The 25164-nt window shown below is 46.1% G+C and overlaps 1 protein-coding gene across 3 annotated transcripts in view; it reads right to left on the bottom strand.

Moving 5' to 3' along the window:
• Positions 1 to 24905, bottom strand: part of LOC148033432 (integrator complex subunit) — a 34481-nt gene extending 9576 nt beyond the window's left edge. The window contains exons 1-5 of one of the 3 annotated variants that reach the window (XM_087681356.1): positions 24729 to 24905; positions 24153 to 24578; positions 23705 to 23919; positions 23440 to 23583; positions 23002 to 23331 (exon numbers count right to left, since the gene is read on the bottom strand). In XM_087681356.1, the coding sequence (XP_087537482.1) occupies positions 23002 to 23331; positions 23440 to 23583; positions 23705 to 23919; positions 24153 to 24578; positions 24729 to 24737 (1124 nt within the window). In that variant the 5' untranslated portion in view covers positions 24738 to 24905. Of the gene's footprint in view, positions 1 to 23001; positions 23584 to 23704; positions 23920 to 24152; positions 24579 to 24728 lie in introns of all 3 variants that reach the window. The other 2 variants (XM_087681354.1, XM_087681355.1) reach the window with 2 other exon arrangements.
• Between the last annotated feature and the right edge of the window lie 259 nt (positions 24906 to 25164).

Genomic DNA, 25164 nt, shown 5'->3' with positions numbered 1-25164 from the left:
CAAAATTAATTAATTCTGAAAATTTATTCCAAGCCTTTTGACCCTGTCCAAAATTAAACATGCCCATCTGTAATAAAATTAGCTAAGCCATTTGCAACTTGGAGTGGTTCTCAACCTCTGTTAACCCTTAGACTAGCATTAATTAATTAATTAATGTTAGTCCCTAGTGTCACCACTGACACTTAATGGCCAAACAATTGTTCTAGGGTCTAACCTGGCACCAACTGACCACCAAAACCCAGTTGGCATAACTTAACATAACTTTTGTCTTTAACACCCACTGCATCCTCGGGGTCCTTGGCCCATTCCCATGAAATAACTGCCATGTGCATCACATGTGCTAAACAACCTTGCACATTTGATTAATAACTTAATCAAATGTTACTAGCAAGATTAAAAGCATCTCAAAATTTCATGTCCCCGTGACAAACCTCCCCCTTGAAAACCTTGCAATCGTCCTCGATTGCACTGCATTGGGCCAAAGCAAAAGTATATTGCACTGGAATTTCAATTTGGCATGGTAGTGACCACAGCATTGGCCACTATTGTCGAACCATTGCATATGCGCAAAACTTATTGAAAATTTCCAGCCAACAAAACATAATAGAAAACTGAAAAACAGTCCCAAACTGTTGCTAGAAACCGTTGGATGCATCCATAACTCATGTTTCTCAACCATTCTGACTTCAAAACCACAGTAAAGCATATTCTCAGCATAAACCATGGCTGAAACTGTCAATGACATTCGTTTACATGCGGCTGTCCATGGAATCAGCTGTAAATCATTAAAAACTAAGCATGACCTGATCATAAACTGATCATGGACTGATATGAAAACTGATCACAAATGGCTGCAAATGTGAGTCCAAATTGATCACAAGCTGATGCTAAAAAACTAATCAAAAACTAATGCAAAACTGATCCCAAAGTGATCATAAACGGTTCTCAAACTGATCAAAAACTGAGCTGAAACTAATCAAAAATTGATCTCAAAACTGAGGCAAAAACTCATGCCAAACTAGTCCAAAAACTCATGCATAAGTATAGTCTCAGAGCCATGGTGACAACCATACTCATATACATGTATCTCACAGTAACTAGTACACCGAGTAGTGACCTTATGGCAGTCATACTGTCAGCACAGTACCTTAGATACATGCTGAATACATCCGAGATCCACTACATACGAGAGCTGTCCAAAACCAGTGGAGTGGAAATACTACCACCCCCTTGAGCATCAAGCAATGCTCCGGACCCCCGCTCTGCTAAACCTAAGTAAGCCCGATCCAAAGTCGGCTCTAACTGAAAGGCATCGAGATAAAGTTGCAACAACTGAGGATGGTCTGCCAAGTCATCCTCTTCCATCCATTTTGCATCCATTGGTGAATAGTTTTGAAACTTCACCAAATATCTTCTAGAAACTTTACCTCTGACCTTCCTTTCCTTATGTACCAAAATCTGCTCAGGTACCAAGATCTCATCTAGTTCCTCAACCACTGGCTGAATTTCAACAGATACATCTTCTGGAACATCACCACGAAAAGGTCTCAACAAACTAACATGAAAGGCATTATGTATCCGCCAATGTGGAGGTAATTTCAGCCAATATGCAATATCGCTGATCTAATCCAACACTTGAAAGGGCCCATAGTATCTCATGCTTAACTTCGGATACAACCTCTCTCTTCCCTTCATCTTTTTCAGCCTTGCCTTTTTGAAACGCAGCAATACATAATCGCCCTCTACAAACTGCAAAGCACGTATATGGCGATCAGTTGCCCGCTTTTGCTTGTCCTCTGATCTCTAAAGTGCATACTTTATCTTTGCATAGGTTGCATCCAAGATTTCCACAAAGTGATCAACCTCAAAGATCTTATCCTTAGTGTGCAAAATAGGTAGAACCTTCTTGCCACCCTCAACCATCTCAAATGGAGCCTTGCCAATGGAATTATGCACCGTATTATTGTATGCAAACTCAACCAATGGCAAATACAGCTCCCACTGTGTCTTGTGGTCTCAAACATAGCACCTCAACAGATCCAACACTGTGGAATTTGCTTCCTTAGACTAACCATCTGTCTGCGGATGGAAGGATGATGAGAATTTCAGCGTGATACCCATATTCTCAAATAACCCCTTCCAAAATGGATTGGTCGTGCGAGGATCTCGATCACTAATGATCGACTCGGGCATACCATGATACTTGAAAATTAGGAGGGCTACTTCCAGGGATAAGGTCTATGCCATGATGTTCGGGTCTTTTAGGTAATAGCTGCTCTGGAAGTGACTGAGAGAAGCAATCAGCATACATTTTCAGAAATGGCATGCAATCCTTCTCTAATTTAGACATATTCCCAACATTCTCACTATCATCCTTATCCTGCAAAAACTAAATACACTGAAAGATAATTTTTCATTACTTTAGAAATAGCAGCTGCAGATACAACAGGGACATATTTCCCTTTCAACTTTACATCAAGTGTGAGTGTTTTTCCCTTATGTTGAATAGTGATCTCTTTTGCATATGAATCAATCACTGCATGCATACGGTGGCACCATGGCATACCAAGCAACACATCACAATCCTCAAGTGGAGCAATGTAAAACTCTTCGTTGTCCACATATCCCTGTATGTGCAACCGAAGCTTTTCAATGAGTGGTGTGTGATAGGTTCTGTATGACCCTTACATGCCATTCCAACTTTCCCCATGGCTTCCATCTCATCCTCTTTGATGCCTAGACGGGCTGCCATGTCAGTAGAGATGAAGTTGGCTCATGCACTATTATCAAAGAATATCAATGCATGCTGATCCCTAATTTTGCCCCATGCTCTACACAACTCAGTAACATCATCATTGGACTGATCACTAACAACATCGGGCACCAATCCCACTAATGTTTTGGGCCTTTTACCCTTAGGATCTCCCTGATTTTCTGATTTTGCAGCTTGCTGCCTATTGGGACAGCTCTTTGCAATATGACCCTCATGTTCACAAATAAAGCATTTATTTGTAGCCATCAATTCCCTATGTTGTGCCAATGTTTTCGAGCCCTTTCTTTGTTGTTTTGGCCTCTTTTCAAGCTAATTTTCAGATATGACCCTTTTCTCAGCCTTAAACAACTTTTTATTCAACTTCTCCCTGCTCTCTTGGAAGCCCGAATCCTTTCCACGCAAGAAAGCATCAGCTGTAGCAGCAGTCTCTATGAGCTCAGACATGCTAGACACGGTGGATTTTATGCAAAAATCCTTGATTCCTCTGAGCAGCCCACATACATATTTTTCCACTTGCTCATGAAGGGGTACGGCACGATAAGAAGTGACCGGCAGCAATGCATCCCAAAACTTCTTATTGTATTGCTCTAAATTATTGAATTCCTTTGCATTAAGCTTGTTCCAAGCTATCATGATGTCCACCTCAAAGGTACTAGTCAACCAATTCGATGCAAACATTTGCTTGAATTGTACCCATGTTGACGGTGCTCTACCTTGCATCAAGAGCATGGACCACCATTGCAATGCATTCCCCTTCAAGAAAGTGATTGCCTTTCGAATCTTAGAGGATTCGGTGAAGTTTCCCCCTAAATAGGCTGCATCAAACTGCTGAATGAAGGTCAAAGCTTTCAGCATATCTTGTGCACCACTGAAGGACTCAAACTTCACTGCTTTTCCACCCTCATCATAGTCTTTTGCTTCCCCTTTGGGAGTCAAGTTGTCATACACTGGCTACTGCAAAAAGGGTGCATTTGCTATATTTACATCATGACCAAGCCCAAATGAAGCATTTTGATGACCAGCAGTCATTCCTTGAGCCCCATAAGCATTCGAGGGTGCAGATGCATTGCCAAACATTCCACTTTGTGCCCCAAGCATCAAGCCAATGCTACCATACATAGGGTTTTGCACATTTCCAGCCATACCCGAAAACAATGGGCCTTGCACACCATGCATTGGCTGCTGCATACCATAGGGATTTGTGCATTCAAAAATCAGGTGAACTAAGCATCCTTTGCCAATTCTGCAAACAGATTTGTTGTTGTCCTCATCCGATTCTTGAACCAGTCATCAAATTCCTCTTCCCTTTGTTGGTCATCTACCTCATGATGGCTCGAAGGCCCTACATTTTGCCCAACAACAACATTTTCAACTTGTTGTCCATCATGAAAGCCTTGTCCAAGATTAGGCATTGCATTTCCTTCATTCCCATGAGAATATCCATACTAAGAGGCATCATCACTGCTTGATTCCATCTCATTGCATGAAGACATGTTACTGCAATTTCTCAGCTGAGCACAAAAATCAGCACTAGCACAAAGCTTTGGCTTGCAATCAGGTGCCTCGGGCTCACCAAATCAAGAGATTGAGTGATTATCCTGGCAATGGAACCATGAAACCAACCTTCCTTCTCGGATAGGGTGGTTTAACCTGATTAAGCACTTAATTACAACAATAAGCAAATGAACATAAACTGAAATGCTCACTTTACCTTTATAAACTTGGACAGTGGACACCCTGTTGGCCCCAAAACTGGCACCCCCTTCGATATTTCTTTAATTTCAATTGCTGACGAATAAATTACAAGCCGAGATTTCACGATCTCCTTGGCTGATTCAAAAGCCCCTTGCTGTTCCAATAATCAGCAAAGCATTCGGGCAAATTGCCCCTTGATTTTCACCCAGGACTTGCTCTAATGGAACCCCAACTGGTCAAATGCTGCCCCAAATTCATAATAGATGGGCTGGCATCTGAAATCCTCACAATTCCACGAATTTCCAGTGCTGATTTCAGCGTACAATGCCTTTGACTGATGGCACGGGTCCCAAGGTGGCTGGTAAACCCTAATTACTGCTGTAATTTAGGGTTTACAGCAGTAAACTCTCTGCTGTCCACCAAATTTGGCTGTACTCTGCTACCAATGGCTGAGAATTACTAAGAATGCTTGAGCATAGACTGGAGGAGATGAGAGAATGCTGTAGAGAGAGAGAAAATCAGCTGAAACGTATCTTTTGATTTGCAGCTCTGATGACAAATGTGATGGCACCAACAGCTTCAAAAGGGGGGTAAAACACCAGCCCTGCTTGCGAGCCCTCCTCTCCTACCGCCGCTCTCTTGAGGCGGAAGAGAAAACCTGCTACCCCCTATCCTCTCGCGGTGTGCGATCAATCATCGTCGCCTCTCAGAGCCAAATCTGATCACCTCCTCTATCTCCACCAAGCTTGGAATGGCTGCCAATCAGCTTCCACCACCCTCCAACAGCCTTCTCCCTAGTTGCATGGGAAAGTTTTGCCAAGTGGCAACCTTCCTAATGCATTTTCAGCCATTAAATTAATTTTTCAGAGTTAATTAATTCTGAAAATTTATTTCAGCCCTTTTGACCCTGCCCAAAATTAAACATGCCCATCTGTAATAAAATTGGCTAGGCCATTTGCAACTTGGAGTGGTTCCCAACCTTTATTGACCCTTAGACTAGTATTAATTAATTAATTAATGCTAGTCCCTAGTGTCACCACTGACACTTAATGGCCAAACAATTGTCCTAGGGTCCAACCTGGCACCAACTGACCATCAAAACCCAGTTGGCATAACTTAACACAACTTTTGCCTTTAACACCCACTACATCCTCGAGGTCCTTGGCCCGTTCCCATGAAATAACTATCATGTGCATCATATGTGCTAAACAACCTTGCACATTTGATTAATAACCTAATCAAATGTTACTAGCAAGATTAAAGCATCTCAAAATTTGACATCCCCGTGACAGACCTCCCCTTAGCCTTCTCCCTCACTCTAACGTTTCTTTAGCAATTCTCAACATTTCCTAGTTCTTGCTGAAGGCAACAATGATTTACTGCTGTCAAAACCTAATTTGCAGCAGAAATTAGGATTTCTCGGACACCTTGGAAACTGTGCTCATAAATCAAAGACCCGAGCAACAGAGTGGCAACTGAAATTAAAGAAATCACAGCTGATCCGAAAAGTTTCACTATCCCCATTTGATTGTACCCACACGCAAGACATTAAATGTGCTCAATCCTCAATCCAATCAAGGGGCAAAGTGATTTCTATTGTAGCTACTCATCTATGACAGCCAATTGTATTTGAATTTGAAGAGGGATCAACACTTATCCCCATGTACTTTACACTAGAGCAATATAATTTAGAAAAATACCACAAGGGGCACCAATTGTTGGGGCCAATCAGGTGTCAATTGTTCAAGATTTAAGTGGTGAAGTATTATTTCAAATTTGTGAATTTAATGCTTGCCATAAATTGTGTTAATTAGGTCATCTATCACTCTATTCGAGAAGGAAAGTTGGTTTCAGAGGTAGAAGGCAAGCTGCTTTGGCTCACAAATTCCTAACCTGACCTTATATATTCCACATCTATTCTTTCACAATATTTCACTAAGACTTGTGCATATCGTTGGAGTAGTGCTTTGTGAATTTTGAGATACCTACATGATATTTATACATAAGGTTTGCATTTCAGTTCTGAATTGAGTTTGCAAGGATTCATAGATTTAGACTAGGCTAGCGACCTAGATACCCGAAAGTCCCAAGGTGGTTATACAATCTCTCTTGAATCTGCTCCTACTTCTTGGTCTAGCCGTGAGTAGAGACCATTGTCGCAACTTCTTCTAGCCATGAGTAGAGGCCATTGTTGGAGCTTCTTCTACAAAAGCAAAGTATAGAGCTGTCTACAATGCCATCTCTAAGGCCATCAACCTTAGGTTCCTCAATAAGTTGCACTTTTCTCCTACTCCCCGATTCCCATCTTTAGCAACCACCTACGTGGCATCACCATTGCGAGGATCCCACCTAGATCTCCCAAGACGAGGCATGTGGGAGTGCACTTTCACTTCTCTAGAGAGCAGGCTGAGTTGGGTACTATTTGGCTCAGGTTTGTTCCATCTGCACAAAATAATACTAGCCTCCTCATGAAGGAGGTCAACCAAACGATGCTCTAGCACTTGCACAACAAGATTGGTATAGGTCCTCTCCCCTCAGCACCAAGCTAGGAGCCCGTCAGCATCGATTTGGTAGGACGACCGCCTCTTCTCCATTCTACTTTCAAGGTTTGGTTTGTCATTTATGTATACTGCTTCATCAACTTCCCCTTCTATTTGTACATGGATAATTCATAGCTATTATCAAAGCACACTTTGTTGTGAAGAAATACCCTAACACAAAAAATGAAAGCGTACAACAAAGCATGAACTCAACAGAACACAGTTAGGCTTGAATAACTCAGAGACAATGAACACAGTGCAGATCTGAATAAATGAATGAATGAATACTAAGTATACAATGCTCATGCAACAAACAAACCGTGCAAGAAATGAAAATTGTACCCCAAACTCTGGTGTCTCAAGGACCAAGGCAAAGGTAATGAGCGAGTGTGTCATACTCCTGAAGGATCCCGAAATACAACAAGGTAGCCTTCAAGATGTTGAAAGGCAGCAAACACAACAAACAATAGTGTTGGCGAACAGAGAAAAAAGGGAGAAATCTGAAAAAATGCAGGCAGCAGAGGGGCTAGGACTGCCAAGCGGTAGCTACAACATCAAAACACAGTCTGTAGAGGGTGAACAGCAACCGACGACAGCAGACAGCAACAAACGCAGCAGGGAGGCTGGTCACCAATGGTCAAGAAGTTTGCAACCTGCCTTCCTTCTTGGAAAGGGTGGTAATTCCCCCATTGAGCACTTAATTACAACAATCAGCAAATAAATGTAATTTGAAAAATGTTGAAATTTCCTAATTCATAAGTGTTAGCTCCTACTAACACGCCACTGCCCTCGCCCTCATAACCCCGTCGAACTGCGCCCCCGTTGATTGGCCATTGCACCTCCCCCGTCCCTCTCGTCTGCCTCCTCGCCATCACACTGCCCCCCCCCTTCTCGTCATCAAGCTGCGCCTCCCCTCCTTGCCATCACGCTACGCCCCTCCCTCCTCAGTGCTCACCATCACGCTGACCCCCTTCTATGCACCCCCACACCCTGTGGCTCCCGCCATCACACTATGCCCTCCGCCCTATGTGCCCCCCCCACCCTGTGGCTCCCGCCTAGTACCTCCCCCCCCCCTTCTCGCCTGCCTCCTCGCCATCACACTACCCCCCCCTTCTCGTCATCAAGCTGCGCCTCCCCTCCTTGCCATCACACTACGCCCCTCCCTCCTCAGTGCTCACCATCACGCTGCCCCCCTTCTATGCACCCCCACACCCTGTGGCTCCCGCCATCACACTATGCCCTCCGCCCTATGTGCCCCCCCCACCCTGTGGCTCCCGCCTAGTACCTCCCCCCCCCCCCACCCGGTGGCTCCCGCCATCACACTATGCCCTCCGCCCTATGTGCCCCCCCCCACCCTGTGGCTCTCGCCTAGTACCTCCCCCCTCCCCTCCCCACCCGGTGGCTCCTGCCATCACGCTGCCCCACCTCCCCCCCCCCCGCCTAAAACCTCCCCCCCCCCCCGGCCTTGGTCACACCAACCCGCCCTGGTCACCCCCCACGCCCTGGTACCTGCCCCACGCCTGGTTCCCCCCCCGCCCTGGTACCTCACACGCGTTCTCTCCCTTCTCCACCCTACAGTCACCTGCCTGCAGGCCTCCCACGCCATCATCCTGTCAGAAGTGGAGCAGTGGTGGAAGCATAAACATGTGCTGAAATAAACTGCTAAAACACAAGACAAAAAGAGAAGAAAAGAACACGATACAGATGAGAACTCAAATGTATGCACGGGAAATGGAATCCATATATCTGAACACGAGACAGTCGCATACAACAGTGAGTCACTGGCTGCGTGGGCACTGACACTGGCACTGGCTCCTCTCTCCACAGAGTCTGCAGATGGTGAAGATTATGATGATGATACTGATTGAGGAGGAGCACTGAGTATAAATAGGCTGAAAAAGTGGGGAGCAATAATGCTGGTCGGACAGCTGGTGCATAAAAATGCTCCACTGGCATAAAATGCCACACCAGAAAATACCTAATAAAAATGCCCAGCCCAGATCAAGCTCAGACTCACACATGAGCTGACAAATACTCTGCTAACACCCTCTCTCAGATCATGGGTAATCTGATACAATACAATAGTACAATGAAAAGGGATCAGAAACTATACAACATAGAACCACCAAGTAGAACCATGGAGACCCAAGCAGTGGGTGATCAAGCCACCACCAAGGTGCCTCGGAGAGAACCTGATGTCGATGTCGATCGTACCAAACACCTGAAAATAGAGAAGATCATAGAATGTCTCTGTGTCCATCACCAATGTCTCGCAGTAGCATACAAGACCATCCTGTCAAAAATGCCCCTGAATATAGGTGACCACGGATTCCCCGTCTTTGGCCAGACCACCAAAGTGTCCCCTCATGTGAGCTCCAGACGAAAGCCTCCCGCTCTCTGTCAGATAACCACCTCATCATGAACCTGGATGTCAATCCCAGCTCCAGGATTTGATTCCACCAGATACGTCAGGAACATCCCTCTCTGGAACCTGTGCACCTGTATAAAAGTATAGATGAGGCGCGATTGCCCCATTTGAACACCCGCTCACACTCCCTCTCTGGCACAAGAGAGTCGTGAGGGATGACCTCATCACCACCACTAGAAAGCAGCCGAGGAAGGGGCCACCAAGCCCTTCCCGCGATCCGAAGAAGAGAATCCCTTCCGAGCCTTGGACTTCTCCTTGGTCGGAGGATCTGAGTCGGAGTGTGATGAAGGAGAGGACTCATCGATAGAGTCAACATCCCGCTTTGTCTTCTACGCCTTCTTCCTGGAAGCCGCTAACTTCTTGCAGTCCTTCCGCAAATGTCCCTTCTTGCCACAGTAGTAACACTGGGCCTTCGACTTCTTCTTCCCGTCACCCCTCTCTGAAGCTACATAAGCCTCACCTCCATAATGTGCCGAAAGCCGCCCCTGTAATCTCAAGAATGTCTCATGCTCAAGAAGCATCGAGGTCATATGTGTAAAACTGACAGGAATCGATGATGTCTGCGCCCGCGAAGCATTGGCCACTCCATCAAACTCCGGGGGGAGCTTGTAGAGGACCGTCCTGATGAGATGCGCCTCAGGAAGAGCAGATTGCATATACCGAAGCTAGTCCTATACCTGTGTAACACGAAGAAGAAAAGACTGAATAGTATCTTTCGACTCAAACTTCATCTGTTGGAGCTGGCCATAGAGTGTGACTGCCCGCATGGTGGAAGGTGCCTCGTACATTTGCTGCAACTTCTGCCATACTTCAAGAGATGTCCTACAGGAGGTAACCGCCGGTAAGACCGCTTTAGAAATACACCGAAGCAACGCCGAGTAAGCACGGGCATCGTCCGAGTCCCATGTGAGTACCGCTTCCTCATGGTTGTCCTCATCAAAGTCTTCAGGAAGAGGAAAATGACAGAGAGGACGAGGAGTAGCTCCACATACGATGTACCATAACCGCGTCTGCACAAACCAAGCTTTCATGACAGCACTCCATGTGAGATAATCAAGTCCATGTAACTTATCATCAGTGGAAGTGCACGGAGGAGCCATATGAGAGGATAAGAAGAGAAGTAGAGAAGAGATGGAATTTAGAGAGGAAACACAGCCAAAACACAAGCACAGACTTCAAGAAAATGAGAGTTCACATGCAATATAACCCAAAATCTGATCAATAGAAGACAAAATCTGCGGCAGAAAGTCAAAAAATCAGTCAAAAACTGCCAAAAACAGCAAAAACGGCCTGAATTAACAGTCATCCAGCCACGAGAGACGCTGAATCAGTAAAACGCAGGCTGTAAACTGCAGAAAAACAGGTAGAAAACTATCGCCAGCAGCTGCAGATGAAAAACGCAGGCAGTAGAGGGTGTGCGTAGGCAGCAAGCGATGGCAAAACTGCAAAAAACGCAGGCTGAAAACAGCCCCAAAACAGGTCGCCTGACTGCGACAGCAGTCGCCTGATCAGCAGGGGTACAAAACAGTCCTGAAATCAGCAAGAAAACACAGCAGAAACACAAATCCTGAAAACTGATACCATGTCAGAAGTGGAGCAACGGTGGAAGCATAAACATGTGCTGAAATAAACTGCTGAAACACAAGACAAAAAGAGAAAAGAAAAGAACACCATACAGATGAGAACTCAGATGTATGCACGGGAAATGGAATCCATATATCTGAACATGAGACAGTCGCATACAACAGTGAGTCACTGGCTGCGTGGGCACTGACACTGGCACTGGCTCCTCTCTCCACAGAGTCTGCAGATGGTGAAGATGATGATGATGATACTGATTGAGGAGAAGCACTGAGTATAAATAGGCTGAAAAAGTGGGGAGCAATAATGCTGGTCGGACAGTTGGTGCATAAAAATGCTCCACTGGCATAAAATGCCACACCAGAAAATACCTAATAAAAATGCACAGCCCAAATCAAGCTCAGACTCACACGTGCTGACAAATACTCTGCTAACACATCCGTGCCCTGTGGCTCCCGCCATCACGCTATGCCCCCCACCCTATGTACCCCCCCCACCCTGTGGCTCCCCCCCCCCCCCCCCACCCAGTGGCTCCTGCCATCACGCTGCCCCACCCCCCGCCCTGGTCACCCCCCATGCCCTGGTACCTCACCCGCGTTCTCTCCCTTCACCCTACGGCCACCTGCCTACAGGCCTCCCACGCTGTCATCCGTGGCGCCTAGCACCTCTATCAGTATCAAAAAACGAAATCCCCCTCCCCCTTTCTCCTCGCCATCACCCTTCCCCCCCCCCCCCCCGGGTTGCTCCCTCCATTTGCAGCAACAATCCCCCCTCCGTCAGTACAGCAGTGTGTTTGGTAAGTTCTCAGTAGGGAAGCACAATGGAAACCTCTGGTCAGACACCGGTGCATTCTGCAAGTGCCCCCCAGTCAAACACCTTGAGCGTTGTCTTTTCTGAGAAACAACTCTTGTCCGTTCGCGCCACAGAGCTCGAGCTTAAAGAAACAGTGATTTTCAGTCAAGTAATAGAACACTCTCCAGACAACCCAGCTTCAAGATTGGCTCCACTCCACGCTGCACATTGGCACAACGCAGATCGTGGAGACAGTCCTCATGACCGTGGGACCTTCATGGTTCCTTGGTACAGTGGTTTCACAGTGGAGTCATTTGAGCTCCACAACAGATTTCTTAGACACCCAGTCATTTTACTTATCCCCGGACTGGTGGTAGAGTACCGTCAGTTAGTGGAGGACTTTGGTCAGCTCTTCGGCACAGTTCTTCCCGCCTCCTTTGCCGATGTTGTGAGAGCTGCAAGAGTCCCCAAGGTACGAGTGGCCGTAAAAGACACAAATAGTATACCCAAGTTCCTGGAGATAAGAGGCTGGAGGTCACTCCTTTAGGTAGCAGGTCACAATGACTGGGCAACCAAGGCAGTGCCTGCGCTGCCATGACTTTGGGCACCAGGCAGTAAACTGTACACGCTTCGGAGCCAAGGCGGCTCCATCAAGACGCCCACAGGTGGACGCTGACGGCTTCACACGGGCCCAAGACGACAGAGAGGGAGACGGCAAGAGGGGCTGCAGTTAGCTCCACAAACGCAGCCTCAACAGTAGGGAGCAGGAGGGCAAGCGAAGCCCCCTCGGCAGAGCACTCTGCAGCCCCCCCTGCCCGCCCCACTCGGTAGGACCGCAACCCCCCCCCCCCCCCCCACATCCACCACCCGCGCCACAAACTACCTCACCTGAGATCCCACACCCCCCCTCCCATGCCCCCCCCACTGACCCAAGCCCACACGCCCCCCTTCCACGGCCACCAGTCCCCCCCCCCTCCACACCCACCATGTACCTCCGACCATCCCACGATCCCTCGATCTTCTTCCCCCCCACTACCTCCCTTGCTGAGTACCACCCCCCCCCCCCCCGATCTTCTTCCCCCCCACCACCTCCCTTGCTGAGCACCACTCCCCCCCCCCCCCCCCGATCCGCCCTCGGTTCAAATGATCCCCCCCAGACCCACCCCCCCCTCCTCTCACAGGAGGTGATGAGCCACACACACCTACATCCTCCTCGCACCTACAATTCTCCCCCTCCCACACAACCACCAGCTCATCTGCCCCTACTGCTCGTCACACTTTCCTGAGACAGGCACAGCTATTGCCATAGGAGTTCTTCTGCAGTGGCCCATGGTCCTACCTGAGAGTTGCGAAGCGCAGAGAGTTCCCACTACCTCTAAAGGTGGGGATCTTCCTGGTTTGTAAGTCGAGGGGCAAGGTCCATCTACTAGCGCCATCGGATGGACCAAACTACGCTTTTTTCTTTCAATCCTCTCACTTAGGGGATTGGACGACGACACAGATAGAGAAGTTGAAGAGTCGGGCAGAGAACCACATCTCCCAGTGGATGGGAGATGAAGAACTAGCACTATTTGCACAACAATGGCCTAGTTGCATGATGGACATTAACAGGTGGGCTGGTGCCAAGGTCCCACACTTGAGCATCATCTTTCGAGCCCCTCCACAGTGGAGAGCTCCACGAGATGTGATCAAGTGGCCCCTGGCACAAGCGGCCTGTTTCTACCAGTGTACAAAGTCGCAACTCTCAACATGGCTGATAGATGCATTGATAGTACCACCTGGAGCATCTATCACCCCTATAGTCTAGCTGAGGGCCACCATGGGGGATTGGAGTTCACCATCCAGACCTGCGGCAAAGCACACTTGCATGCTCCATAGCTTCACCTCCTCTTCAGCAACTTCCACACCGAATAGATGCCTGTTCGGTCAGTCATCACAGGTTTTCCCATGAGCTTACACCTTGCATCCTGGAATGTGAACAGTCTCCACTACAGTGGGGCACGTGGCTTTAGAAAGTTGATTGTTCAACAGGAGCTGCAGCCTGCCCTTGCCAGACGGATCGATATCCTACTTCTACGGGAGCACAAGCTCACACCCACCTAGGCCTAGCGGGTTGGAAAGGTACTCCCGAGCAGCTCATGCACTTATTGGGAGCATGCCATAGATGCCCACGGCAGGAGTGGAGATGTATGCACCTCTATTGACTCGAGTCTCACCGCCTGTGTACAAGACCACGGGACGATAGTGGCAGGAAGGGTTCTATGGATCAAACTGGATATTGGGGACTCATGCCTTGGAGTCCTCAATGTCTATGCCCCTACGGAGGTTAGGGCAGGCAGCAGGTTCTGGGTGGAGATTGCAGATGGACTCCCAGAGGTGGACTCCTGGATCGTTGGAGGAGACTTCAACAACCTAGAGGTTTTGGAGGACCAACATGGCAAAGGGAGAAACTACCAGGGCATGGCTGGGGAGGAGTAGAAGGCATGGGAGGTCTTTCTACTGGCAGTAGGAGCACGCGATGCCTGGAGAGACCCTGCCTTCCACAAGAGGGAGAGCTTACTAGACTTCTCTTGGGGATATAGGCGGCTAGGTGGAGCCTTGCTAGAGCGGTTGGACAGGTTTTATGTGGGAGAGTGAGATGGCTCTTGTGGAGGCCACATTGGGCAGTTGGCAAGTACCGACCATTGCCCGGTTCTCCTAACACTTGATCCCTCGGCATCTGCCCTAGATACATAATCCTGTCGGATCCCTGACTCGATCTATAGGAGGGAGGATGTGACGAGACACAGAGAGCAGATTTGGAACGAGGAGTGGGGCACGAGGGACCGGATCACAGAGGAAGTTGCAAAGGTCCTAGCCGAGTCGAGCAATATCTGCCAAGAGGCAGCCATACAGGCCAAGTAGCAGAGCTAGGAGGAGGAGAGAGCAATGCGACGGGATCTCGCAACCACACAGAGACTATTATAGGAAACACCAGGAGACACCACCCTCCACACACAGGAGGCATGCATGAGCAACCATTGCTGGCTTAGAGGATAGGCGCTCAGAGTTCTCTTTCCGCACCTCCGCAGCTTTCTGGGCGCCGAAGGGGGATACGATGTGCAGGGAGTTTTTCTAGGTGCATCAGCCTTGCACCTCAGGAGAGCAGATACGCAGCCTTCGAGATCAATATGGGAGGATTCGTTCTAGCCCAAATGAGGTGATGGAGATTGCCACCGACTACTACAAGCGCCTTTTCCAGCAGGAAACAGCTTCAGCTAGAGGACAGCAATGTAGGCAGTAGGTCTGGGATCACATCCCGTCCCTCGTCACAGAAATGGGACACTCCCTTCCAGCCCCCTTCACAGAGAAGGAACTAGAGGAGGCTTTCCATACATAGGACGGGCAGAAATGCTCGGGAGAGGATGGCCTCTAAGGCATTCTTCACCACCTACTCGGAGGTGGTGAAGGACCCCCTACTAATGACCTTCCAAGAGATTTTCACTTCAGGACAGTACCATGGTGAGGTTAGGTTTTCCCCAGGCTTGGATTCGCAGGGTCTCCGCACTTTACAGATCGGCCACTAGCAGGGTTCTCATAAGTGGTAGGCGAGGGATGGAGTTTCGACTAGAGAGATTGATCGGTCCAACAGGGCTGCCCCTTGGCCCCGTACCTGTTTCTACTATTTGCAGAGATGTCTCATTTCCTCAGGTCGTGTGAGCAGATTACGCGGCCTCCGACTTCCCACGAGGGAGGAGACTAAGTTGTTAGACTCGGAGTATGCAGATGATACAACACTCTACATAGAGGACAATGAGTTGATGCTGGAGAGAGTGAGGCTCGCTCTTGAGGTGTTCTATTCTGCAGCAGGAGAGAAAATCAACTGGCGAAAGTCAATTGGTTTCCTCAAAGACCCCGACTCTAGCACGGAGTGGAGCATCCACCTGGGATTTAGATGGGTAAGTAGAGAGCAGACCGTCCGTTACCTAGGGTTCCAGGTGGAACTCGACATCACTCCCGCCCAGTAATTTCTCCCAATCCTCAATTCTATTCGGAGGAAGCTGGCCTACTGGAGTACGGCTCGCCTCTCACTAGCAGGCTGAACCCTGGTGGTTAACCAGGTTCTCCTAGCATCGGTCTGGTACATCACCTCCTGCTGGTGCTTCTCCTCATCCTGCGTAGTCCAACTTCGCAGTCTAGTGCGGAATTTCCTTTGGTCCGCGTCAAATGGTTCCAGGGATTCCAGGGCCAAGGTGGCATGGGCAACCATCATACGGCATTGGTTAGAGGGAGGCCTAGGGATCATAGATCCAGAGTATCAAAGTATGGCCCACTTGGGCAAGCTAGTTGTACGCAATCTCACACCAAGAGGGCAAACATGGAAGGTCCTATTGCACGAGGTTCTTCAGGACTGTAGACCAAGGCTTGGTAGTGAGTGGAGGCCGTCCCTGAGATGGATCTTCACATCAACTCTGATCACCTTGCTCAAATCACATTTCCTGCGCAGCTTGATCCGCGTGTGGCAAGGCCTCCACAAGGCCCTAATCCAAAGTCCCCCAGATTGTCAGGAGGAGATAGATCATCAGCCGGTCATTTGGAACCCCCAGGTCAAAGATCCGAAAGAAGTATAGCTTGGCGAGCCTCCCCCACATCCAGTGGGCTAGCTAGGAGGCCGGCCCGCCAACTCATACCATTAGGACATGGTGGGAGGTGTACAGGATGATGGACGAGGAGGTGCTGCAGCGAATATCAAGCTGCAAAAGAGAAGTGGAGCTAAGAAGAAGGGAGATAGACGCAGCAATACCTCAGGAGTGGCTTGCTCCCCCGAGACGAGAGCCGATAGAGCCCAAGGAGGTATGGGCCGCTAGGTTCTCACCAACAGGCATCCCCCTACAAGTGGCAGGTAGAGTGGGCGGCGCTTCACCTGAGACCTTCACCGTACACGAGGAAGGGCGTCTGGCCCTTGACAAAGGGCAGTAGGATAAGGGGTTAGCTATCCTCTCATGGAAGAGAATCCGGATGATTGGCCTTCAGGGAAAGACATGGCGGTTGGACCCTTTTGTCTTTTGGCAGAAGCTCAGGGAGTAGCGCCTTTGGATCTAGGAGGGCAGGCCGCTTGATGAGCTGGAATGGGACCCGAGAGAGTGGCTATGGCCGACCACAGCGGTCGCCAAGAAGCCACAGAGGTTCCTAGAGTACACAGCCATGATTGGCAAACACGTACTGATGCAGGAGGATATGGATTGGGCACCGTCACGTAGCAGGCACTGGGCGGAGCATGGCATCACGGAGCCTTTCTGACGGACCTTCTGGCGCCGCTTATGGGATAGTTGGAGACCAAGGAGGATATCGTATTTCTTATGGCTAGTGGCACATGGAGGCCTAGTGGTGGGAAGTTGGTTTGTCCAGATGCAGAAGGAGAGAGGTTATATACGCTGCACACAGCAGCCTCTGGAAACACCAAAGCACTACCTTTGGTCATGTGAGGCGGCACAACTCGTGTTGACAGGTGCATGTTGCATTCTTCGTTGTATAGCACCCAGCCTTAGATGTATCTCATAGGGAGCTTTTTGTTGACACGCAATCAGCCAAGGCCGCCACCTTCTGTACGAAGTCGGGATGCAAGACACGATATTCATTATCGAGGCACAGTCGCCATCCGCCAAGTACTAGAGTCCATAGCAAACCGCACTAAGGTATAGGAGATCATAGGGAGTCTTATTAGTTGGCATATCTGGAAGGCGCAGTGTTAGGAGGTTTTCAATGGAGAAAGACTTTCAGTACATGCGACTTTAGCAAAACTCTGAACCTCCATCATCCACTCCCTCTGCAACCGATGGGATCGGGTGCAGGGCGAATCCAGGGCTCGTCAAGAGCTCCAAGGTCATTTCAAGCGCACTTGGGGCGGCCAGGACCTGTTTTTTGTGATGCAGGCAAGCAGCCCCAGATGGTGATACACCCCCCCTTCATGGCTTCTTGCCCCTATTCCCCCCTAGACCGCCTTAAGAGGCTTGTATACATGATGGACTTATGACTTTCATCAGCTCCAGCCAGTCTATTGAGCATGAGCACTCCGTTGTAATCAATTTTTCCGAGTAATATAATCAGTCACATTTTATTTGCCAAAAAAAAAAACATAATTTGAAATACACAAATTACCTTAATAATATTGGATATTGGACACCCTATTGGCCCCAAAACTACACCCTTTCGGTATTTCTTTAACTTGATTGCTAATGGAATGAGTACAAATTGAGATTCACAATCTCCTTTGTTGTTCCAAAAGCCCCTTGCTATGGCAACAATCAGCATTGAATTCGAACCAATTGCCCCTTGATTTTTCACCCAAGACTTGCACAAATGGAACCACCAGTTAGCCAAATGTTACCCCAATTTACAATGAAGGAGCTAGCATATGAATTCCCTAACAATTAAACAAATTTCAGGCACTAAATTCAGTATACGATGCCTTTACCAATTGGCACGAGTACCAATTGGCACGAGTCCCGAGGTGGGTGTCAAACCCTAATTTTTGCAGATTTTTAGGATTTACAGCAAAGATCTCTCTGCTCTCCACCAAATTTGACTGAAATCTGAACCAAACGGCTGAGAAATGCTGAGAATGACTGAGCACAAGTTGAAGAAGGTAAGAGAATGCCAAAAGAGAGAGAGAGATTTTTTTTTATTTTCACATGAAAAAGGCTTAAAATCTGGTTATTGCCTGCAGACAGCATTTAATGTTGTCGCCAGCTGCCAGGAGGCCTCAAACTGTTGTCACCTCCCCCAATCAACTATCGCCAGCTCTTGAAGGCCCCAAAATTGTTATTGCCTTCATTAGATAGCTTGATTCTTGCTAGTCCATCCTCCAAAAGGTCCTCCATAGCAGAAAAATCAGACCAACAACTTGTTCTCTCTCTTTTCCTTGGCTTGAATGGACTGAATCTCCCTCTTCATCCTCCAAAAACGCTTTCGAGTCTTACATGGGCATTTTTGCCAAGTAGCAACCTTCTACACCCATTTTTCAGCATTATCCAACCATTTAACTAATTTTTAGAATTAAATAATTCTAAAATTTAAATTCAATCCTTCTGACCCTATCCAAAATTAAATATACCCATCCATAATTAAATTGGCTAGGCCATTTGCAACCTAAAGTGATCCCCAATCTCTATTGACCCTTAGACTGGCATTAATTAATTAATTAATACTAGTCCCTGATGTCACCATCGACACTTATTGACCAAACCACTGCCTTAGGGTCAAATCTAATTCCAACTGACTAACAAAACCCAATTCGGCATAACTTATCACAACTTTTGCCTTTGGCACCCACTTTATCCTTGGGATCCTTGGCTTGTTACCATGAAATAACTGCCATGTGCATCACATGTACTTAAGCAACCTTGCACATTTAATTAATAACTTAATCAAATGTTATTAACAAGATTAAAGCATCTCAAAATTTCACGTCCCCGTGACAAACCTCCTCCTTGAAATTCCTGCAATCATCCTCGATTGCATTGCATTGTACCAAAGGAAAAGCATACTACACTGGAATTTCCATACGGTCTCACAGTCACAACATTGGCCACTGTAGTCCAACCATGCTACATGCCCCAAACCTGCTGAAAATTTCCAGCTTGCATATACATAACATAAAACTTAAAATTAGTCTAAAACCATTGCTAGAAACCCAGTGGATACATCCATAACTCATGTTTCTCAACTGTTCTGACTCCACAACCATAGTAAAGTATATTTTCAGCATATACCATGGCTGAGACTATCAATGGCATTTACTAACATGATGTTGTCCATGGAACAAACTATAAACCATTGAAAACTGAGCATAATCTGATCATAAACTGATCACTTGCTAATCTAAGAACTGATCACAAACTGCTACAAATGTGATTCCAAACTAACCACAAACTCATTGCAAAAACTGACCAGCAATCAATGAAAAAACTAATGCAAAACTCATCAAAAAAGTAACCATAAACGATTGTCAAACTGAACAAAAACTAAGCTAAAACTAATCAAAAATTTTGTCTCAGAATTGAGGCAAAATTCACACTGAACTAATCATAAGCTGATGCAAAAGTATAGTTCCAATACCCGAGTAAAACTCATACTCATCTGCATACATCTCACAATGACTAGTATACTAAGCAGTGACCTCATGGTAAACATACACTCAGCACAATACCTTGGATGCATGTTGAATACATCCGAGATCCACTACATACAAGAGTTGTCCTCAACTGGTGGAGTGGAAGTGCTATCCTCCTTGAGTATCAGGCAATGCTCTAGACCCCTAGTTTGCTAAACCTAACTAAGCCTGAACTAAAGTTCGCTCTAACTAAAAGGCATCTATGTAAAGCTATAACAACTAAGAATGGTCTACAAAGTCATCCTCTTCCATCCATTTGGCATCCATTAGTGAATAACTCTCAAAATATCACCAAGTATCTCCTTGAAACTTTACCTTTGACCTTTATTTTCTTATGTGTCAAAATCTGCTCGAGTACCAAAATCTCATCCAACTCCTCAACCTCACGCTAAATTTCAGCAAATATATCCTCTGGCACATCATCATGAAAAGACCTCAACAAACTAATATAAAAGGCATTGTGTATCCGCCAACGTGGAGGTAATTTCAGCCAATATGCTGCATCGCTTATCTTCTCCACACTCCAACACTTGAAAGGGCCCATAGTATCTCATACTCAACTTCAGATACAGTCTTTATCTTCCTTTCATCTTTTTCAGACTTACCTTTTCAAAACACAACAATACATGATCGCCCTTTGCAAACTACAAAGCACATCTATGACGATCGTCTACCTTCTTTTGCTTTTATTGTGATCTGTGAAGTGCATATTTTATCTTTGCATAGGCTGTATCCAAGTTTTTCACATAACAATCAACCTCAAAGATCTTATCCTTAGTTTGCAAGATAGGTGGTATCTCCCTCTACCACCCTCAACCGCCTCAAATGTGAAACTATGCACTGTGTTGTTGTAAGCAAACCCAACCAAGGGCAAATACTGCTCCCACTATGTCTTGTGGTCTGAAATATAGCACCTCAAATGATCTAACACTCTGGAATTTGCTTCCTCAGACTGACCATCTGTTTGCGGATGGAAGAATGATGATTAACCTAGTACCCATATTCTCAAACAACCCCTTCCAAAATAAGCTTGTCATCCTAGGATCTCAATTACTAACAATCGACTCTTGACATACCGTGATACTTAAAGAGGTGCTGCAAAAACAATCGTGCCATATGATCCCCCTTTATTTTCTTCCTCGCCAGAATGAAATGGGCTTGTTTGCTAAACTTGCAAATAATAGTCCATATCCCATTTTCCCTATAAGTGTCCTAGGAAGCTCAAAAATAAAATCCACCGCAATGCCCACCAAGGCCTATCTGGAATAGGCAAGGGCTGCAATAAACACGGCATCTTTTGCCTATCATGCTTTACCTTCTGATATACGATGCATATCTTAAGAAACTGCTCTACATCATACCTCAAAGCTCACCAATTAAAAAAATGCTCCACTGCCTTGATTGTGAAATCAATATCTTTGTGTCTTGCATGTAGAGAAGCATAACTTTCAGTGATAACTCTGGGCCTAAATTGCTTTGTGACACACAACTATCCATGCATCATCAGAAATCCATCTCTTAGCACAAAGTGCTCATGCCTCTAGCCCTTGCAAAGCTAATCATAAACATTAGTAAAGTCTGCATCAGCAACATATTACTCTTTCAAGGCATCCAACTTAGTGTGATAAACCATGCTAATGGCTGAAATTTGTGACTTACGTGATAGTGCATCAACCACAACTTTTTTTTTACCATCAATATGTACAATCTAAAAATGAAACATAGAGAGAAAATTTGGCCACCTCATATGCTTCTCTGACAACTTTGTTTACATCACAAAGTACCTCAAAGTCTGATAGTCTATCTACATTATAAAATCAGCCCCCAACAAATAGTGTTTCCATGTAGACAATGCATGAATTACAGCCAAGAGCTCTTTCTCATAGACTTGCAAATTCTTTTTTGCACGGAGGAGAATTAGACTCTCATAAGCCACAACTCGGCCATCCTGCATAAGAACAGCCCCAATGTTGTTACCACATGCATCACACTAAACTAAAATGACTTCCTTAGATCGAGCAACACAAGCATATGACCTGAAGTCATCTTTTCCTTCAACTTTTCAAATGCTGAAATTTCCACTGCAGTCCATTTGAATTGCACAGCCTAACCTATATCCTATGCCCCACCCTATTTATAAGCATAGAGGCACACAATGTTGTAGAGTATGCACTAACCATACAAGTGAAATATAAGTGAGCATATGTTATACTACCCAAAAATAACTACCAAAACCTAGATGCCGCAACGACTCCTCTTAAATATCCCCACCCAATGCAAGGTACCTACTCCACTACCACCGATAATTATTTTCAACTTGACCCAGCAATCAGTCTGCATAGGTCACCTTCTAACCACTAGCCTATTGGCTCGACTTGTTTAAATAAATAAACTAGGAACCCTTCTAATGACGGGTGCCCACCATGACTTCTTCTCATTTGGGGGCCTTATAACACTAGGGACATGAACATAGATCGGTGATTGAGGCATTTGGGCAACCTCAAACAACAAAACAATTCAAAACCTACTAAGAATCACATAAACAATATGCATTCAAATGACATTATTGATTGCTTTGAGAATGTGAACATATTTAAATTATCCACAAAACTATCGAATTACAAACAATGTTATCTATGCTTTAGATGTATTTCATATAGCAATACTACTGGCCAGCTGACAAGCCATAACCAAGACACCCATTTTATAATGCCCTAGCAAATTAACCGTATGCACAATCCCATTATATTGATACTTCTGTGCACTTTTAGATGTACTTCGTCTACCAACATCATTGGCTAGCTGACAAGCCATTACCAAGACACCCATTTTTATAATGCCCTAGCAAATTAACAATATGCACAGTCTCATCATATAGATACTCCTGTGCACTTAAAAGCTCACTGTCAGCATGTAAAGCTTACATGACATTTTGTAAAGTCAAGTGCAATGTGCACAACAACATTGATCAGAGCAGTGTTTGAAATCTCATGGAATGTACTTGCAACACAAAATTCTTTATTAGTGTTCTAAAATATACCTCATCTTAGAAACGGTTAATTCTTGAGAAAGAGCTTCCATCAGTTCCAATGAAGCACCTATACCAGAGATGGTCACCAAAACACAACCTCCATCAATAACAGCATCTAGAGCTGCTCTGCTAACTGATGGCAAATGGTCTGTTGTAGTAATCTCTGTCACCCGACCAGGAAGATTTGTCTTCTCTAAAATGCACGTGTCAGTTCCAATCATCTGCATTGCAGATGCTATTTTTGATTGCATATTTGATCTGTTTAGAATGGTCTTGGTAATCTGGCTGCAGGCATTCTGTTCCACTGAAGTGCCTCTTACAAGCACATTGTTGCAGCAACTTTTCAAATCACAAAAGAGTAGCACATCACTTTGTGCATGAGAAGACAAATTTAGGCCCATAGCATGGCCTGGCATGAGCTTAGAAGCTGAAAAATAAGACAAGCACCTTGCCCCATAAATGATCCAGTTTGACCCTCCTATTTCTGATCCAGAACTGCAAGGCTTTACCCGCAAGCAATCAAAAATATTCACCTCTTCCTCATAGTGGAGAGGCTGTACCTTTCTCATGCATGTTACTATGTCTTTCTTCCTGTGACATCATCGACGCAGGATCTATTAGTAGATGTTTTAAGCAATAGCTGGTAGATAACATAGGTCATGTACTTCCTTATAGTTGAAAGGAGATCAAAAGTTCTGATAAAGGAATAAACCTGTAAAGGCTATGCCAATTTGCTCTACCAACACCATCATCATCGACCAAGGCTTTCTTTGTGATCATAGGGAGTCTTTCCAATATTTTAGGTTCTAGCCAGTAAGGCAATGTTTCATCAGATCGTCCAAAACTTTGAATGTATTCTCCATGCATGGAGACGATCTCCTCCATCATTAGCTCACCTAATTTGGCTGTAGGGCCTGTTGCATACACCTGAAGCGCATAGAAACTAATATATATGAGACTGCCACAGTTTGCTTCTACAGCCAAAATATCAGAGCCGAAGGAGAAAACTGTTTACGCTTTGTCATTGAAAAACTACATCATTGCCCTGTCATGACTTATTGCTACAATACACATTGAGCAATAACATGCTGTGAAAAACCTCTGGTACTAAGAATGTGGATTAATTCATAGAAAAAAATTAGACACTACAAAATGCATACCTTGCCAGAGAACTCAGGCATGGATGTCAGAAATGGCAAACCCAACATGCCATCTGGGTTTGATATAAGCACGACATCTATGGAGGACACATCAAGAAGCCCGAATTCAGCCGTCTTGTACCATGGCTCCACATTTAGGAAACTATGTCCACATGAAGTATGGATGAGATCATCACGGACTTGAATTTCACGAGGAATTCCAGTGACCCTATCAGCATCAAGCTTAGGTGCTTTCTGACCAGCCAAGCTGCATGGCGGCACGTCTGCAGGCCTTTTACCAGATGAGGGAGTGGCCGGCAATGCAGAAGGAAGGAAGAATTGGAGGACAGCCATGTCCAGAGGGCACTCCAGTAAAATATGCAGGCCTGATAACTGAAGCAGATGGCAGGACGGCCCGCCATCGCTGGTTCCAAGCCCCAAGCATGTCTGCAAGGTGGGAAATTGCCGAAATCATGAAAGAGCGCGAGAGATGACACAGAAGAATCATGGACACGGAGAGAAACAGGCTTCATGGACATAGTAGAATTATGGACAGTAGAATAATGGACACACAGAAAAAAAGAACAGGCTTCATACAAATTCCATCGAGATGTTCAAGCCGAGGGGTGTAGATCGACGTGCACCATGGTCGTACAAGCAGATTCTTCTTAAACCCTGGTAGTAATAGCAGCAGCAGCATCCTCTGAAAACATATTATAAAAATGTTCAGTGAATGGCCGGTTACACACCGGGCTATGGATGGACAGGAGATGCAAGTTGTCCATTATTTTGTTCGGACACTAACCTATACCCATGAAATTTACGAAAAGAGGGTTGGCCCATTGGTGATGAATTAGGAGTGAGGGGATTGGTGGGGGTTCAATTCCTATTAGTCCCATAGGTCTCTTTTTGGAAAAAGGTGCTGTCGTCTTGTTCATGGGGCGTGCCCGAATTTCGGGACGGGGAAGACCCCCCGCCTAGAAGTGTCCGCCACCCACAAAAACCGGGTCCAATGGCCTTTTGACACGTAGGG

The sequence above is a fragment of the Lygodium microphyllum genome, chromosome 7 (genome assembly GCF_053477565.2).
Source record: "Lygodium microphyllum isolate KBCC chromosome 7, Lygodium_microphyllum_v1.1.10, whole genome shotgun sequence".
NCBI classification, from domain to species: domain Eukaryota; kingdom Viridiplantae; phylum Streptophyta; class Polypodiopsida; order Schizaeales; family Lygodiaceae; genus Lygodium; species Lygodium microphyllum.
This window is presented reverse-complemented; position numbering and strand designations above follow the sequence as displayed.